General features: G+C 32.0%; 1 protein-coding gene across 2 annotated transcripts; it reads right to left on the bottom strand.

Annotated features, from left to right (window-relative positions):
• Positions 1-3,774: 3,774 nt before the first annotated feature.
• LOC132730025 (uncharacterized protein CXorf65 homolog) lies at positions 3,775-11,722 on the bottom strand. 2 transcript variants are annotated; one of them, XM_060715869.1, is made up of 6 exons: positions 11,547-11,722; positions 11,074-11,138; positions 7,984-8,070; positions 7,373-7,489; positions 6,435-6,533; positions 3,775-4,144 (listed from the first exon to the last, which is right to left on the bottom strand). In XM_060715869.1, exons 2-6 carry the CDS (start codon positions 11,096-11,098, stop codon positions 4,011-4,013), a joined length of 462 nt encoding a protein of 153 aa, XP_060571852.1. In that variant the 5' UTR covers positions 11,099-11,138; positions 11,547-11,722; the 3' UTR covers positions 3,775-4,010. The 2 variants fall into 2 exon arrangements, with proteins under 2 accessions (XP_060571852.1, XP_060571853.1); XM_060715870.1 differs by lacking the exons at positions 11,074-11,138; positions 11,547-11,722 and adding an exon at positions 9,736-9,793.
• Between the last annotated feature and the right edge of the window lie 3,592 nt (positions 11,723-15,314).

The raw sequence follows: 15,314 nt of genomic DNA on the forward strand, positions 1-15,314 counted from the left end.
CATAGAATATCATGCCCCAACAGGTGGCACGATAGCTGAGATGGTTAGACTACTAACTATTACTCCAGAGGTCCTGGGTTCGATCATGGTTAACACCCTTTGGATTTTTAAGAGATACTTTCAGTGTTTCCCATGTGCCTAGAGGTGTACTGGTAAGAAAATCCAGGTAATCCTCGCATGTATCAGTGCACAGGAAATTGACATTCTCTTTGCAAATAATTAAAAATAATGACAAATATACCCCTCTATACTATAAATAAATTTATAGTATAGAGGGGTATATTTACTGTTATTTTTTTAATTATTTGCATATATTTTTCAATTATTGATAGAATGTCAATCTCCTGTGATCAGTGCTATACACTGGGCATGTAAAAGAACCAAGGGGTCTATTTAATAAGAGCTAGGGACTGGTTCCCGGATTCATTTGTATCTCAAAGCTGTCTCTCAATTCAATTCAATGTATAAAATCTATACCTGCTTAGTGTAATCGTAAACAATTTTAAAGCAGTATGATGTAGATGAACAGTAAAATTTGTCATGCTTTAGGGGGTCATACATGCTTCCTCCATTCATATGCCACATAGTTTACAAAGACTTATTTAGAAATTAAAGAAATCTTCTTTTCAGAAACTACAGGGACTGAAACTTATATATTTTGCATGAAACATTTCTTTGTGGTCAAACCACTGGGGTCAAAATTGACCCCGCCCTGGGAGTCAGTTTACGTAAAGAAATCTTGGAAAACACGTTTACAGTTTTTTCTGTTAAACTACAATGCCCAGAGTTTTGATAGATATTTGGCATGTATTATCATTAATATGGACCTTAAAAAAGTTTTAGAAATCATGGTCTTCTTGTTGAATTTGTTAACTCATTCAAATGCTTGCAGCTTTGTAATATGTCTTATAATTGAATATAAAACAAAATTTAGGTCATTCCACTATTTTATCTATTTATGTCTCTATAATAATGCTTATCTTTAGATTTCCTAATTGTAAGAGTTATGTTTCTTTATTTCAGAACAGACTTGAAAGAACAGACTTGAACAGAGGCTTATAATTTTTGTCTTTTAACTTCTCATGAGACAATGTGGAATGTAGTATTGGCTGTAGCGAGGCGTTATGCTCCAGTAGCTACTTTACCAATAGCAATGGTACTTGGATTTATTGGTTATAATGCAGAATCAGTGCTTTCAGACAAAACTACCCCTAGCAGAACAATGACAGTTGCTGAAGAGAGAGATGAAAGAATATTAAGGGAGTTAGAGGGGGAGAATGTTGATGATGGAGATACTAGATATAGTAAAACCCTCCCAAAGACAGTTCTTGATAGAAATGAATTCAGAAAAGGAGCCAGAGACTCAACAGTGAAGGCAGATCACTGATATACAATCTATATTATTTTAAATGTCAGTTAAGTTTATAGTGAAGTAAGTTGTCATTGCCAAGCTCCAAGAAGAAGACACTATTCTTAATTTCTATTGTGTATTTACAAGTACTTTTTAGAGGATCTTTATTGAAATTGATAAATGGTAGGCCTGGCAGGTTTCTTTTGAATCTGAAAATGAATGGTCTAATAATTTTAAGTTTTTCAACCTTGAAATTTGTGTCTACAGCAAAAGTACAGACATGCTGATCTGAAAATATGTATTAACTGCTATGCAGTTGTAACAGAAGAAGTAAACCATTGTAACCTTATTTATTTGAAACAGAAAATTCAGTTCATTATAATCATCTGTAATGTTTTTATCTGTCTGTTATTGTTACAAAATCTATTTTAAGTCTGTTTTAAATTCAAAATTTTACTAAGAAAGAAATTACTTCTGCAAATAAGTATTTTCATAATTTTGGTAATGGCAAGGAGGCATATAGTATTACCCCTGTTTGTCTGTGAACGTGTAAAACTTTGTCTGGCTCATAATTCTGTCATGCATCAAGGGATTTGAAATAACTTGGCACAAATTTAAAGCACAAATAGATGGTATGTCATGCACAAGACCTAAACCCCCTAGCTCAAAAGTCAATGTCACACCTAAAGGTCAAAGGTCGGCAGTTAGAAAATCTTGTCATGCATCAAAGGAATTTTGAAAAAAACTTGGCCCAAATGTGTAGTGAAATAGCTTGGCACAAATGTGAATTATGATGAGATGGTGTGTCATGCACAAGATCTAGTCCCCTAGCTCTAAGGTCAAGGTCACACCTAAGATCAAAAGACAATACTAAGTGAGAAAATCTTGTCAGTCCCACAATTCTGTCATTCATCAAGTGGTTTCCAAAAAATTTGCATGAAGAGACAATGTTTCATGCACAAGACCTAGCTCCCAGGTCAAGGTCACGCTTAGAAGTCAAAGACAGCAGTTAGATAATATTGTCTGGCCCATAATTCTGTCATGCATCAAGGGATCAAATCAAATCAAACAATTTGGCACAAATGTCTTGCATAATTTGATGGTGTGTCATGCACTTGACCAATCTGATAGGTCAAGGACACACTAGAGGTCAAAGGTGAGCAGTTAGAAAATCTTGTCTTGTCGGTAACTCTGTCATGCATCAAGGGATTTTAAAGTCAGTTTTCAAGTGTTAAGCATAATGGGGTTTCAGGTTAACATAGCAATTGTTATTATCAATGCTTTTCTTTGACAATGAAATTAATTGTTAGTTATTGAATTTTTTTCCCAGTTTTATGCTCCAGTACAGACTGCACTAAGAAATTTGTGCTCTCTCACTTTAAAATTAAGTTCTTATGAATATTTTAAAATAAAATGCTGACCTTCGACTTCTAATTATTATTCAGTGTCCTAACATATATAACATGGGCATTTTTGTTGTTCAGAAAAATTTATAGTTCCCAGAATTAAAGAATGATGGAGCAAGAATCAAAACTTTTTTTGTTCTTGCTCCAAAATTTGTCAATTAAGTGATTTTACATACATCAAACTTAATTTTAATACATGTACATTTGTAATTGTAAAAAATCTATTGATTTCAGAGTATACGTCTTCAATATATGCCATTTTTTTTGATTTGCCATTTGATATGCACATATCATCTGTCATTCATAAACTAAAGAAATAACTATAGGAAATATACTTTAAGTTCAACCATATCAGAATTGTGATATAACTTCTATAATAATTTACATGTAGGAGTTTATTTTGCTGTATTTTATACAATTTGATGCAAAGTATCTCAGATCATGTTAGAATCTGAAAAGGTACAATGTTGGATTTCAGATGATTTTTATCAATGTCTTTTTTTTAATGACATGAACATGTAAATAGTTTTCATAGTTTATATAGTATAAAACAAGAGTTGAAAAATAATGATAAACAACAAGAAAACAAAAGTTTTATTATTCGTAACTTAGATTATGGTAACGATGATAAACAGAGCTGAAAATACAAACTCGTCATTTTATGCAAGACTGATTTTGCTCATACATTATAAAATGGAAATAAAATATATGTAAAATTTGAATGAAATTTTTTCATTATACAAAACTATTTTCATAAGTAAGCTGGAACAGTAAGTTATAGTTTTTGTCCCAAGTATACAGCTTTTTTGTAGGACAGTCAATATATCCATGCAGTCTCATCAGGCTCTTTTTACCTAGGAAATAAAAGTAAAGACCTATTCATGTCCACATGATAAGAATTGATCAAAAACAAATTGTGTAGAAAATAAATATTCTCTTCCCAAATACGTCTTTGTAAACAACATCAGTGATATTTTTTTAAAGAATTTTGAAATGTTTATATCCAATTTTGGTATTGAACTATAACAAAGAAAATATGCTTGTTAATGTGTACATCTGCAATTACATATCCCTGGATATGACAATAAAATAATAGAGATTTTTTGACATTTCTTTCTTTGTTTTCATGATTTGTAATATGTTTCTGTCATCAGAGAAGAGATAGCTTTCTCTGATTAATAATAACATCACCAGGTTAAATTATGATTATGCCACTAACTTGAGATCACATATTATAAACATTACACTTGTATTTATTTTTTAGGTTGAGGAGGTTTAGGTTTTTTGTCTTTTTTCCTGTCTTTGTTTTTAGATTTTCTTCCTTTCCCGTCTATATCATCCAGTAAAGAATTTTTGCGTCCAAGATGATTTTGTGGGTTGAGTGCATCTGAAACAGTAAAATATCGAGATTCAATAAGATAATGAAAGAAATAGTTTAAACATTTAGGAAAATAAACTTGGTTATTTTTATTATTATCATAAAAAAGTGAACAGTCTGTGTGTTTTTAATGAATTTTATTTTTACTATTCTTGCAATATGTTTTGGGCAATGTTTTGTATAACTCATGTAGTTTATATGGGTAAGCTCTAAAATCTTTTTAAATATTGTGTAACTGATAATGAAAGAAATAAGTTTAATTGTCATAGAAACTTGTGTATATAATATAATACAGAATCTGCTGTCACTGGATTACTTTCAATTTGTCTACACTTTACTTACAGTTTAATTATATCTGAATCATAGGACAACATAAATTTCTTGAATGGTTTTGTGACTGAAATATTTTATTACTGTAGATGGAATAAATATTCAGAAAAACATAACAAAAAATAATTATCATACAAGCTTAAAGACTGATATTAATTCATTTTCTAGGACATTATATAGAACAACATCAGTTTCCTCTCATGAAAAATCAGTGTTGTTTTCTTTGAAGTGTATCATGATTTCATTATTTCAATTTGGCAATACATTATCAAAATAAAACACTAGATTATAGACCCTTACTTGCTACTATATTGTTTGTTAAAAGTTTTATTTTTCTTTGAATGAAATTAGTTCCTTTTTCCAACTCGTTATGTTTTAACCTTCAGAGTTTTTTTTCAATTGTAAAATTGTAAAGGTTTATGAGTTCAGAGAAAATATGACTATACAAAACAATGTTCAGACAATCTAAGGATATATTAAGATATTAAAGCCTCTTGCAGAATCAGATTATCATATGCTCACTGTCTTTGCCCAACATTGATAGCTTGTCTTTTTGAGGAAATATTCACACCCTAGGGTTTGTATAACTCTTGCTTAAGTTTTTTGGTGCAATCTTGGTTAAAGTTTTTGTTCCAACTCTTGGTTAAGGTTTTTGTTGCAAGTCTTGGTTAAGGATTTTGATGCAACTCTTGGTTAAGGCTTTTGGTGCAACTCTCGGTTAAGGCTTTCAATGCACCTCTTGGTTAAGGGTTTTGATGCAACTCTTGGTTAAGGATTTTGTTGCAACTCTTGGTTAAGGCTTTTTGGTGCAACTCTTGGTTAAGCCTTAAGGATTTTGTTGCAACTCTTGGTTAAGGTTTTTGGTGCAACTCTTGGTTAAGGATTTTGTTGCAGCTCTTGGTTAAGGCTTTTGGTGCAACTCTTGGTTAAGGATTTTGGTGCAACTCTTAGTTAAGGCTTTTGGTGCAACTCTTGGTTAAGCTTTTGGTGCAAATCTTGGTTAAGGCTTTTTGGTGCAACTCTTGGTTAAGGATTATGTTGCAACTCTTGGTAAAGGATTTTGGTGCAACTCTTGGTTAAGGCTTTTGTTGCAACTCTTTGTTAAGGCTTTTGGTGCAACTCTTGTTTGGTTAATTGTCATATCTTCATAACCACTAAATGTTTCACTTGTTTGGACAAAGACAGATAATTCAGGCCAACCTTTTATGTAACAAAAACTCTAGATAGTTTTATCGACTTAAAACAACAGCTTTATTTACTTATACAATACATATATATGACAATATTCACTATTTCTACATAACTTATCATTATTGGAATGTAGTTTTGTATTAGTAGTAGTCTAAAACTAAAGTTCATGTATGTTTTTGTTGAATGGAACAAATTTACAACAGTTATCATACGTTTCTTAGCATTTGGTTGTTTCTTGTAATCTGTTTCCAACTTGGATGTTTGTCCATTAAGTTTAGCTGAATCAAGGGTATACAGATGTATTTATTTACTTATATCAAGTGTATCTTTACTACCATAAATCCATAGTAATTGTCATCTGTTTGAATTTATTTCTTCAAGGGTAAAACATGCTAAGTTGGTATGATTAAATGTTACAAGTTTAATATAAAAGGAATCAAAAAGGAGGTCTGAACTTTAGTCAGGTTGGTTTTGTGGCAATGACTCTGAATCGAAACTTTTTTTATCCCTATACAAAAAACCAAGTATAAGAACTGGTACTGTGGATTATTGGTTATTAAGATTATTGACAGGTTATATGGCGCTATATAAACCGTTGGTTGTAAATATATTGAACCATTAGGTGAGTGTTATATTGCAAACACGCATTTATATATGGCCAAACAACCTGTCAGGTATATTTATAACAAATTTATAATACTGCAAATTTCCTTTTTTTAGAGAAAAAATGAGTTAATTTATTTTAAAATTCTTATTTAGGATTGTTTATACTTCTTACCAATAAAATCTTGATTTTCATTCATATTTGCTAACATGGGTATAAATATTGTCTTCTCTGTGACGGACTCATTCTCTTCTGTATGCTCACCTTCACATGCTGTAAATAATTTATTAGCATGTAGAAAAATTGGGATTATAATCATTGCAATAAATGCATTTTTTTCTCATAAAATATAGGCTAAAGACGGACTTTCTCCCGTTTGTCAACTCAACAATTCTGTTCTCATTTTTATCATGAAAAACATAATTTTATACCTTTATCATTTGAACGGGTTTGTTAACTTTTCCAATTTTTTTAACATCCTTGAATTTCCTTACTTAAAGGCAATGCTGTTGAATATAGCAGTGAAATAACTTTTTATAACATTCAAGTATCAGATATCACGTGATCTTGTAGATGTAATGTATGTCTGGTAAAAATCAATTCTACATAAAATGTAATGAAAATAAGACAATAAATGACATGTTTATGATGTAATACAATTCTCTGATAATAAGTTATTGGTATCGACCATCTTGATTTGTTTTATTCAGAAATAACATAGTGAAAAATAGGAGTTATTTTACATTGGCAACACCATTTTGCATTACCATTTGTGAAAATGCAGGTTATGAAATAAGATATCAAATTTTGGGTCATGTTGATGTTATATCTATCAACGTGTCTTGAAAAAGTAAGACTTTCTGCTGAACAAAAGCTATTACTCTAAGGTGAAAATGCCATTTATTCTAAATCTTTTTTCTAAAACCCTCAATTGTATTAACGGATGACTGTATGGACAGTTTTACATGTGCACTATACTTGTGTCACAAATGTTTAAAACCTTAAAATTTGTTGATTTGTTGGTAGGAGATAATTGAAATTGCAACATTTCTTACGCCTGGACATTATTCAGTGACCCCCGGAAGACGAGAAAAGATCATTCCATAACATACCGTCAACACGAAGTAAAATCAGCGTCTCTCGTTCTTTTAGAAAGTCGTAACCATATTCGTTAAGATTTTGTCGCAAGTTCTTTACACCACCATGTTCGTCTGATAACTCTATTATTTCTGAAATAAAAAAAATAAGTCAGCATAAACCAGTCAACAGCTGCCTTGCTTGGTAAAAGCTTGTTTTATAGAATCCGGCCGACGATTTTAGTTAAAGGCTGTAACAGAGTTGTTGAGTAGATTTATTGACCAATATGTTACCAAAAATGAGTAAAGCAAATTAATGAGCCGCGTCATGACAAAACCAACATGGATCCAGATCAGGATCCATGCTGTTCGCTTACAAACCCACTAACAAGTAGAGAAACTGATAGCGAACAGCATGGATCCTGATCTGGATCTATGCTGGTCGCAAACCCATTATGTTGGTTTTGTCATGTCGCGGCTCATTAATCTATACATTATTGTCGTCTGTAAAATACTCTTTGTTGTTGTCTTCCGGAAACGATTACATGATTGACGGCAGCAGAAAAAGTACACCATAAAAAGTCAGTCCAAAGGTAATGTTAAATGTCAAAGGGAGCACATAATATAGAAATTGCATTATAACTAACCGTCATGGTCCATCTTGCATCTTTTCTTAATCTGGTAAAGAAGAACTTCGTTACGACAGTTAATATTGAACAATCTGCTCTCGTTATCTGCAATTAGAAATGTATATTTCATTACAATAACAATTACATTTTTTACTTATTTTCATAATTGTAAGAAATTTTCGATAATCATTTTATGTTCATTTAATGTTGAATTTGATTAAAGATAGATTTATGCAATTATCTAAATGTGTTTTTGGCCAAAATTAATATTTAGCGTCTGGAGGATTCATAATTAAAAATCAAAGCACAGAAGGCGCTGAATTTGTTTGGGTCTCAGAATGTCAGAAAGGTGAAGGTTGTGAGATTATAAACCAATTTGTTTGTATAGTGTCACCAATGCTGTTTCCAGTGTTATAACTATAGTAAGACTAATTGCAACACTGCACTGATATTCAATTCAATGTTTATTTGGCTTAAAAAAAAGTCGTGTTGCCTAAACTGGGATTTGAACTCTAGTCCTCTCGCTTCCAAAGCGAGCGTGTAAACCCCTCGACCGGGCTATAAGATAACAGCCTAAAGAATACCATATAATTATTCTAAATTAGAGTTTGTAACCCTTATTAATTTCGATATATTTTGTTCACGGTAAACCTGTTGTTTAACACTGAAGTAAATAATCATGGAGCTGAATATAAGCATGTATATCTATAAGAATAACACAATATTAGAAAACTTCGACCAATCGGGAACTATTTTTTCGTTACGAAAATTAATGCGCCTGTCATTTGACAATCTTTGCGCAGTGATCTCCCCATATTTTTTCGGCGTTAATGTACATATGAAGGGAAGTAATCGCTTCGAGGAGTTTGGACTACTTTCGGCATTTGCAAATAAGAACATCAGACTCTGAAATTTCGCTACCATTATTTTTTGGTCTGACGACCCACACAAATAAAAATCACGTTTTAGCATCTGCCCAAGCCTGTGTTATGCATTGTTTAATGAACTAAAGTAACATATGGCTTAACTGACAAAATAATGTCTAGGTAAGTGACCTCTGTTTACGGGTATATCTCTAGTGTAGGAGGGATTAAACTGGAAAACAGACATGAAATTCTATATTAAGCTTTATGTGCAATATATAGACTGTTTTAGAGAAAAAAGATTTGGCTTTTATTGATAGTTAATCGAATTTAGAAATTGAACACATAATCGGGTATAATCCTGGGTTATTAGTTATTTTTCTACAAGGATAAATAAGTTCTTACAAAATCACTGGAAATGACATGGTTTGATACTTCATCAGCCCACATTAATTAAATTTATGTCTGTTACAACCTGCTGCCAACATACGAATCACCATTCAATTTGATTGATTGATCAATCTTTTTATTTCTGTACCATAAGTAAAATAAATGGAAATAACGTATACGGAAATGCCTTTATTAGACCTTATTTGAAGTATTTTCGATCAATTTAATCATAGGAAGAAAATCTGTTTTACATAAAAAGAGCGGAGCGAGGATTTTTATACTGCAATAAACATAGGTTTGACAGCTCGACTCTGATTAATATAACAAGTGTAACCTTGATAAATCGAAGATCAATTTCTCCAAACAAGACTTTTAACAGTGTGTGAACGCTGTCATTTAATACAACGAACGCGAGATTTTGATGAGGTTCCCAGGAACTGGTAAATAAAATAAATTGATTTCACCGCACGAATACAATGGTGACATGATAAAATGTGTGAAATTAAATCGAACTCACATTAACTTCCCTTTATATAAACTGTATTCTTTATTTAAACAGCATCTGATTCCATTTACATAAACTACATGTATTTATAACACTAGATTGTTTTGTGTTTACTTTGAATGTCAGTCTAAGCTCAAGATTTATTTTAACAATTTAGATCCCGTTGTTATTTTGATTTAAAATAACTATCAGTATCGTTGTTTTGTTTTTTCCATCTGGAGGTTACTACTCAGTGTCTATTCTAGGACGAGGATTGGGGGGGGGGGTTCACTCATATTTTTGAGAATTCCCCCCCCCCCCATTTTTCAGAGGCAGGGTGGAAATTTTACCTAGAAAAGAAGGATAAAGATCAACAAATGTAATAAATTCTCACTTTTCGATAAAAAAAAAATCCCCCCTTCCCCTGTTTTCGAACCCTGGAATAGACACTGACTTCTGGTATGATTGTTGAATATTTAATAAATTAGATTAGGATTTTACTAAGAAATGACTAAATACAGATGATGCAATCCATAAAAAACACGTATGTACTATAACTACCTATACTTAACTAGATATAATCAGATTTGTTTGTTATAAATCTGACAAAATTTCGAGAACCCTTCAAAAGTGAAGGAGTTTTAAAGACTTGAAGTAGATTCATACTATTTATCACTAAGATGATATTTATATAACAATTTATTTAGTTAAATTGTAAAATCATTCTGATATAAATCTATCTACTACCTTCTCTGGCACGCGACCATAAAAATGTTAAATCTGACAATACACGAAATCATCTAACCTTTAAAGTCTATACATGCAATTTATCGCAAAACAATCGTTGATAATACTAATACATGTTGTAGTTTAATTCATGTGTATATATGTGTTAAACATGCACCGATTGTTTTAATTCTTTGATGTTTTAAACATCTTGCAGTTTGTCATGCTTTTATCTAAGTATCATTTTTATGAACGGTAAATACTACGTACATATATAAAGAAAAAAAAACCAAAAACAAATTAAAACGAATCTACCGTTTACACTATGACCCATAATTAATTACTTGATGTAATATTATGTATTCAATACAAATTGTTAATTGAAAAAAAAAATCATTAGGCTAAAGATGTGAGGGACTTTGTTTTACACTATCTACACCAATTAATGTAGAAATGCATGCTTTAATTGTAACAGCTAGGGGTCAAGTTTATCCTCTTATAATACCCCTAATCTACACTTATGCTTCCCTGATGTGAGGTAGTAAACTGAATGATAAAAATGTATTCAATGACTTCTAGTAGATGTATATAAATTCAAAAAAACAAAAAAAAACAAAACAACAACAACAACAACAAAACACTTACCACCATACCGCACAGTGACGAACATTTTGTGAATTCCTTTTGCTATATACAATTCCAAATAGATGCTGCTGAAAACAATTCAATTCTGATGATATTCCAAAATATTAATTCAAAGTTACGCAACTTTACAGTTGAAATTTATACTTGACTTTTAAAAGGCTTAACTTTTAAACTTCTTTAATCCTTTAATGTAGCATAAATCTGTTATATGCCATTCAATCGCGCTCCAAGGTTCAATGTTCTAAAATAATACAAATTTTCTAACGTAGTCATAAATAAAATCATGAATAGCGTTCTCTCACGTGCACATTAATTTATATTCATTTAGTTTGAACTAAGAACGAATATCTGCTAATGGTAAAACAGCGCGTTCAATAGCAGAAGCAAGATTTCCAATGTCCATTAAATATTTATTCTCAATTTGTAAAATTCATTACAGTGGAATTGAAAAATTGAATCAATGAAGCACGCACATTTGTTCTTCAATTCTATAAGCGTTCGTATCGAGTTACTACGTTTACGAAATGTGTCAACCCCTATCTCTTCATCAAATACTTTCCTTTTCAAAAAAAATTCTCTTTTGTAACTTAAAAAAACCAACAAAGCACTTACAATGTTAAACCTTTGATATTTATTTTTAATTTGAACTTTTTGTGCAAATATTGCTCTACTTAAATTTCGATTCAATCTGATTTTAAAAAATAGTTATTTTTCTCTCATTTTGAATAATTAGTTATCTGAAATATAAAGTTTATCGCAAAATAAGCAATTATTAGCAGCTGACAATTAAACCAAGTCTTTAAATTTGATAGACATTATAGGTATTGAAGTAACGGTAGTATTTGACCCGTTGGCATTTTGTATGTTATATTCGTATACGATAGAGTGTAACAAATTTAGTAGATCATTTTCAGTGGCAATAAACTACATTAAACCCGTAAATCTATATGATAATAGTCTGTTCGATTTAATATGGCATTTACATAGAATGTTTTTCAATTGTGCCGATAAACATATCTTTAATTGTATTTAAAAACTGTTTGATAATTGAATGTTTACGTGAATGTTTACGAATCAAACGGCTGAAAACGTTTTATGTATGTAGTCATGTATATTCTCCCGCCCAAGGATTTCATTCATACCCACTTATTAACAAGGCATATTAAATATCTTGGCACGAGTTTCAAAATGGACAAAACCTATTCAATATACGAAATTGCAAACGGATCTATTTAACAGGCGCACTCTTCCTTGATAATCTCTGAACAAACCAAGAAATAAAAAGCACGTGCAAAGGGCCTTTATTCCATCAAGAATCTATGTTAGAGTTATGGACCCTGAGCAGTGGCCTCCTATTATGCTCTCAAATAAGTGTGTGAAGTTCTAACCCATTACTTTGATTACCTTTTAAGATACATGAACCATGCATGCAAACACCTAACTAAAGTGTGACGCCGACGTGAGTTTAATAGCTCTCCCTGTTCTTCAAATAGTCAGTTAAAATTGGAAAGGCAAGTGCAGATTTATTAAATGCACACAAAAAAACGACACAAAAACACCAGCACGCCAAAAAAAGGAAAGGCATGTCAAGAATTACAGATTCTTTTGAACCCTTATCACAAACAAAGAAAAGCATGTAAAGACGTAATTTCTCCCAAAAATCCATCTCCCCACCAACAAAGGGAAGTCATGTGTGCACTTTCTAAAGAATCTGACATTCCACCACAATAGGGAATCCGTGTGCACTCTTGAATTATCTCATGATTCCGCAGACAAAATATTGAATAACTATAGACATATTGGCAGAATTAAAACTGTTCAATAGAATTTCTTTAAATTCGGCATGTTGTTAGAATATGATAGCAGCGAAAAAAAAATTGGAGTCATCGTCCTCGTTTTGAGTTATCTGTCCCTAAATCAGAATTTTCTTATTATCTGAGGTCAATTCAAGGACAGATAACTTACACATGTCTTTACTTCTGGATTATGATTTTCTTCTTATTGTTAAGCACAATACATAATGACGTTCAATTCCTTATATTATTTTTTTTCTCTTTTTTTTATTTCAATGAAAATAATGGTAGTTTATAGGCCATTTTTTAAGAAAAAAAATGCACAGGTTAAGAAAACTATCCACTCTTAGCTCGTTCTTGAAAATTTGCATATTGACTAAAACGAATGAAAATAAGAAAATAAGGTATTGATTCCCATCATTGTAAATTATCTGCCCTTGAATATAGCACAAAAGTCCAATTAAAGGGGCAGATAACTGGAAAATGAGAACGGTGACCCCATTTTCCCGCTATAATGTTTCTGTTGTCATATTCTAACAACATACCATGTTTAAAAAAGTTTTATTGAACAGTTTTAATTTTGCCATTAATATGTCTCCCAAAACGTCCTTAATACAGAATACGTGGAAACAAGATTTTATATGGTGTGGGATGGAAACATTCACAAGTTTGCAGTCTTAAAATATATATCAGTTTATTAGTAAGACATACTAGTACATTATACAAATTAAATCAAACATGAATCTAAGAGGTTTTTTTTTTATATTTGCACGATATTAATTTTTCACAGGAATAAGCCATTCTCTGATAATTTTAAAGAAAGTATAACAATACAATCTAATTTCGATGATAGATATCGAGTATCAGTGACCTTTTTAACACGTTACGTGACAGATAGAATAGATAGTAAGTTTATTATCCACACATTTCAAAGGGGTGTTCTCGTGTTTACATTTCGGTGCTGTCAACAGAGAATAAATCTGTTTTGGATTATCTGATATATAAAAGTTTTGATGTGTACCTAACCAAATCTCAGGTGCATTTAGATAGATAGCTCAGTGAATAGTAGGTGTGAATTTATTCAATATTGATAAACCATAAATACACCATTTTTGGTGATTAAAGTTGTTTGCACATTAATTAGATGCAATAAATCTGAAATAATCTAAATATAGAGTAGCCACATTGTGTAATGTAATGTCGAGTGAGTACACATCAAGTCTAATGTTCTCGAACATTTAAGTATACTGATATGATCATTGGTCTCTCACTGCTAAATCAGCAATCATGTGGGATTAGTAGTCGGTCAATTGCGGAGAAATTGGTTATGCCAGGAATGCCGTGGATAGGCGCATCGACCGCCAAACATAAGCTTGCTATCACGTTTCAGGAGAATATCTTCAGTTTTTTAGCTCACCTGAGCATGCTCAGGGTGAGCTTTTAGGATCGATGATTGTCCGTCGTCCGTCCGTTCACATTTTGTTGTTAACACTCTAGCGGTCGCATTTTTGCCTCAATCATCATCAAACTTGGTCAGGATGCTTATCTAGTTGATAGCTCGGATGAGTTCGAACATGGGTCATCTCGGATGAAAAACTAGGTCACAAGAGCTAAAAATAGAAAAACCTTGTTAACACTCTAGAGGTCACATTTTTACCTCAATCATCATCAAACTTGGTCAGGATGTTTGTCTAGGTGATAGCTCGGATGAGTTCGAACATGGGTCATCTCGGATGAAAAAGTAGGTCACTAGAGCTAAAAATAGAAAAACCTTGTTAACACTCCAGCGGTCACATTTTTGCCTCAATCATCATAAAACTTGGTCAGGATGCTTATCTAGTTGATAGCTAGGATGACTTCAAACATTTGTCATCTCGGATGAAAAACTAGGTCACAAGAGCTAAAAATAGAAAAACCTTGTTAACACTCTAGCGGTCACAATTTTGCCTCAATCATCATCAAACTTGGTCAGGATGTTTGTCTAGTTGATAGCTTGGATGAGTTTGAACATTGGTCATCTCGGATAAAAAACTAGGTCACAGGAGCTAAAAATAGAAAAATCTTGTTAACACTCTAGTGGCTACTGTTTTGATCCAAATATCCTGTAAATTGGTCTGAAAGTTTGTTTTGATGATTTCTAGGTCAAGTTTGAATATGGGTCACCTGGGTAAAAAACTAGGTCACACTGCTCAAATATGGATAATCCTTGTTAACACTGTAGTGGTCACATTTTTGACTCACCTGTCATGAGACTTGGTCAGAATGCTTGTCTAGGTAATTGTTTGGATGAGTTTGATGGGTCAGGTGAGCGATCTAGGGCCATCATGGCCCTCTTGTTTTACTTATTTTGCATGCAAAACTTCTAGAATTTCATTGGCCTTGTATAGTGACCTTCTATTGTGATCCACGATACATGTGTTAAGTTTCAACTGAATACTAACAGTTATT

This window comes from Ruditapes philippinarum, unplaced genomic scaffold (genome assembly GCF_026571515.1).
Source record: "Ruditapes philippinarum isolate M1 unplaced genomic scaffold, ASM2657151v2 ctg155_1_1_1_1, whole genome shotgun sequence".
Taxonomy (NCBI): Eukaryota; Metazoa; Mollusca; class Bivalvia; order Venerida; family Veneridae; genus Ruditapes; species Ruditapes philippinarum.